We start from the raw sequence: 4,086 nt of genomic DNA, 5'->3' as shown, positions 1-4,086 counted from the left end.
TAAAGTTACATATTTGTTGTGAAAATAGAGAGAAAAGACATTTTGCACCTTTATTTTCCCACGACATGGGGAAACTAGAGGAAAACTCAAACTTTATGTTAAGAAAGAAATATGTCTTTTTCTTCTATCTTTTTTAGTTTTTTTCTTATTCCTTTTTTTTTTTGGCATTCCAAGAAAAGGGGAAAAAGTATATGTATGCATATGGTAATGTTGGGACTTCATCTTACATAAGAATCTAATTAGCCAGTTTCAAACATAAGATGTTGATAACCACGCATATGCGCATCCTTATAACTATATTATAACTTAGAGGAAGAGGAAAATAGCTAGAGAGAGGATCGATGCATGTCATTAATTGAATACCTAATTTGTTAAATACATTAAACAGTATTGCCTGCGATTGCAACTGATAAAAAATGGTTCGTAGCATTATACAAAAAAAAAAAAAAAGGTACGTAGCAACCAACTAGCTCTAATCTCTATTTCTTCTGACACAGCTTCTGAGCCCAAGCATGTGATATCGATCCGATCCTCTACAAACTACAAATGAAGTAGTAACTGTGTATATATAATTCATACATAATAGATTCACATCGTTAATTAATCTGTGTTCTTTCTGTATGAATATAACTACTGTATAAAACCGCAGATGAAGATCAATCATTAATTGGTTCTTGTCAGTGTTACTGATCAGAGCTTGTTGGTGTGGTTCTCTTGGATCATAGTCACAACGACACTTTCTTCACATTTCACTACTGTTCGCTGCTCATCTTCATCATCATGATCTGCATGATAATAATTCTCTCCCACCAAACTTTTGGCCCTCAAGGATTCCCTTTCCCAATCAGTGTAGTACACCACAAGCAGAATAGACACCACACAAGCGATCTGAGCCGCAAGCAAGCCATAACACAGACCCACCAAACCTAGCTCCCAAATAAACCCCAAAGCTATCCCCACCGGTGCTCCGACCAAGTAAAACGCGTACAGGTTTATCCCTGCCCCTATCCCGGTTCTCGCACTCCCTCTCAATATCCCACATCCTGTTGTCTGAGGACAATTCCCTATCTCACACACTCCAATAATGGGCAACACAGCCATTGTTAACTCCAACACTTCTCTGTCACTGCTGAAAACCCTACCCCATTTCTCTTTCCCCACCGTGGTCCCCACCAGCCCCACCATTGAGCTAACCACTGCCAACCCTAACGCCACCGTACTTGACAGTCTCGCCTTTTTCGGCGACCCAGCTCCGAGCTCGTTCCCGACTCTCGTTGACGATGACGCGCTCAGAGCGTTCGGGAGCGTGTACATGAGCGATGTGGTTTGGATTATTATTCCCGACGTGGCAAGAGCCACGCGAGGGTTTTTCAAGTATCCGGCGAGGATTGTCATGAGCTCGTACCACCACCACTCCAGACAAACTCCGACGCAGCTTTGTATTGAAAACCTTATAAGCATGCCCCATTCGCTCCCCAACGACCGGCGGCGGTTCGTCATCACGAGAGGCGTGGACAGAGTCAAAGTGTCTTTGCTGGTGGTGACGCGTGGATAGAAGTACGTGTAGAGGAGAAGGAAGAAGAGGGTGTTGAAATTGGCGACGAAAGATGAGATCGCGATTCCTGGTACTCCAAGTTGGAGCTTGAAGGTGAAGAAGATGACTACTGGGATGTGAAGGAGAGTGGCTAGTGAAGTGCACCATAATAGTGGCCAAGTGGTGCCTTTACTACGTAAATAGATACGAAGAGGATGAAGGAAGCTATTTGCGATGAGGTCTGGGAGGGCATAGCGACAATAGAGACTAGCGACTGAGGTTATGTCTGGGTTTTGGTGGAGACAGAGCATCAAAGGTTCGAGCTTGATCCATAGGAGAGAAATCGGGAGGGAAGCTAGTAAGAGGATGAGGATGGTTCTGTGAAGCGTGAGAGAGAGTAAGGAGAAGTTTCTGGAACCGAAGGCTTGGGCGCAGAGAGGCTCCATGCCGGCAGCAAGACCGGAGAGGACGGAGTAACCGGTGATGTTGGTGAAGCCAATGGCTAAAGAACCGGCGGCTAGCTCAAGGCTTCCCAACTTGCCCATGCACACGACGAGGATCATGTTCTTGAGGTAGCTCACTAGGCTCATCGCTGCTATTGGGAACCCTATATCTCCCACTCTCTTTAGCTCCTCCATTACCTGACAAGCAGCAGATTGTGAATTCAATGTAAATAATATAATTAAACTATTGCAGGTTTTGATTATCGAAAAATACTCCTTTAATTTTGAGTTTGAATTTTTTTTTTGTTTAATATTTTCAAGATTGTTTCGTCTTCAACATAATATATAGCATCACATTATTATGTTAGTATGCTAGCAATAACACCAACAACTATATACAGTATTATATTGAGGTTAAGTGTAATACTCTAGGAGAGAAAGAAAACCTTGAAGTAGTGAGACTGCATATATATTGAACATACATATAATATAATAATGCTTTCTCTTGTATATATGCAAATTAAATAATTTTTTAGGTAAAAGATCTGAACTCGTATTTATAACATATTTCAATATATATATCATCACAATTGGATGTTTGACGTCAAGGTAACCATGCATGTCACCAATATCTAAATGGACATAATTAGAATGAGCAAAGTAAGAGGATTAAATAATTTTAAGAGAGCAAGTAATTAAATGAGTACTACATATATATATAAAATGGTAAATTATTAGGAGTCCAGCAGGAGAGTACAAGTGGTGGGCTTGTGTGGGGATAAAAAGAGAAAAGAAAGAGGAACAAGGTTATTGGGAAAGGGAATTGCATTTCGTACCTCAGCAAGTGTCGGGTATGCTTGTTGGGATTTCTCCTCTGCAAGCATCATGGATCCAAAGTGATCTTTTGCTTTTGTTGGATTGGCTCCGTATGTGTGGGAATTTGGGTGGTTTAATGATGAAGAACAAGAAGGAGATAGTGGGTGTCTGTTCTTTCTCCACAGATACACATATGACCTACAAAAGCACTAAGTATGATGAGAAAAGAGACTGAGGATAGCAAAGTGGGTATGGGAAGCAAACCAGCAATGCCTTTATATATAAGGTTTTGGAGCTGGCCTGGTGGGGAATCCATCCATCTTGCTTTACCATGCATTTCTACACTTCTTTTTTCTAAAAAGAATCATAACGCTCAAAACTTTATCTATCTATATCATTCCAAACTACTTTTGCTATATCTTGACCAGAACACACACACACTCACTCACTCACACACTCTTGCATGTCAAATTTAATTCTCTGAATTTACATTCATGCATTCAGGAATTAACATACCCACACACTAAAAAAATACTTCATGTATATGAGGCCAACATACATTTTCTTTTTATGTACATCGATCACCAATGTTTGAATTTTGGACCAAGAAATAAATTCCCCTGTTTATAACTAAAAGTTCATGCTTGGAAAGTAATTAAAAATAGAAGCACGTATTTTCTGGTTAATTTCCCCGAGTTTGAAGTGTATATGGGATCTTTCACAAGCAGAAAATTTAATTAATAGCTCAAGAAATTAAAGGAGGTTCGAGTAAACAAGGCTAGAAATTTACATTATAGCATGGAGGAGCAATAGCTGGGAGAGTTAATTATAAATAGGCATAACAATAATTATAATCTAGTCAAATAATTATATAAAAAATATAGTCAAATAATTATAACAATACTCGAATATAATCTAGTCAAATAATTGTATAAAAAAATCTTGAATTAAAAGACTATGTGTAAACGGTGTTAATTAGTTTGTGTGTGTGTGAGTCTATCTCTGTTGAACATACATATGTTGGCATCCTCGTTTGTCGTATTTTTCAAAATTGTAGAAACAGAGTCATCTGCTCTGCCCAAAAAGCAACGCAATTGTGGTGATGTACCAAAAATCTGATATCCACGTTCGTCTCAGAAACAAGTCAGTGAATGTGCATGTGAGCAAGAGATCAAATTGCTCTTATACTCTGTTTTTTTTTTTTTTTTCCGCTGTTGAAATTGGCTCTCTGAACCTCAAGTCCTCTGAGACTCTAGTTTACAGTAACACGTGTACGCCTAATTAGCTACTTGT

The 4,086-nt window shown here is 39.3% G+C and overlaps 1 protein-coding gene across 1 annotated transcript; it reads right to left on the bottom strand.

Annotated features, from left to right (window-relative positions):
• Window positions 1-400: 400 nt before the first annotated feature.
• On the bottom strand, window positions 401-2,944 carry LOC129296924 (protein DETOXIFICATION 55-like). The gene is made up of 2 exons (XM_054935319.1): window positions 2,814-2,944; window positions 401-2,175 (listed from the first exon to the last, which is right to left on the bottom strand). The coding sequence occupies exons 1-2, from the start codon at window positions 2,862-2,864 to the stop codon at window positions 691-693; spliced, it is 1,536 nt and encodes a 511-aa protein (XP_054791294.1). The 5' UTR covers window positions 2,865-2,944; the 3' UTR covers window positions 401-690.
• Between the last annotated feature and the right edge of the window lie 1,142 nt (window positions 2,945-4,086).

Source organism: Prosopis cineraria, unplaced genomic scaffold, assembly GCF_029017545.1.
Source record: "Prosopis cineraria cultivar Desert tree isolate PC_DT_omini unplaced genomic scaffold, ASM2901754v1 PC400, whole genome shotgun sequence".
Lineage (NCBI taxonomy): Eukaryota > Viridiplantae > Streptophyta > Magnoliopsida > Fabales > Fabaceae > Prosopis > Prosopis cineraria.
The sequence above is the reverse complement of the archived record's forward strand: the minus strand, read 5'-3'. Positions and strand labels throughout refer to the sequence as shown.

Excerpts from the sequence above, each read along its gene's own strand:
- LOC129296924 (XM_054935319.1), bottom strand. The coding sequence starts at position 2,864 with ATGATGCTTGCAGAGGAGAAATCCCAACAAGCATACCCGACACTTGCT. Across the intron at positions 2,176-2,813 it reads CATACCCGACACTTGCTGAG|GTAATGGAGGAGCTAAAGAG; the intron begins GTACGAAATGCA and ends GCTGCTTGTCAG.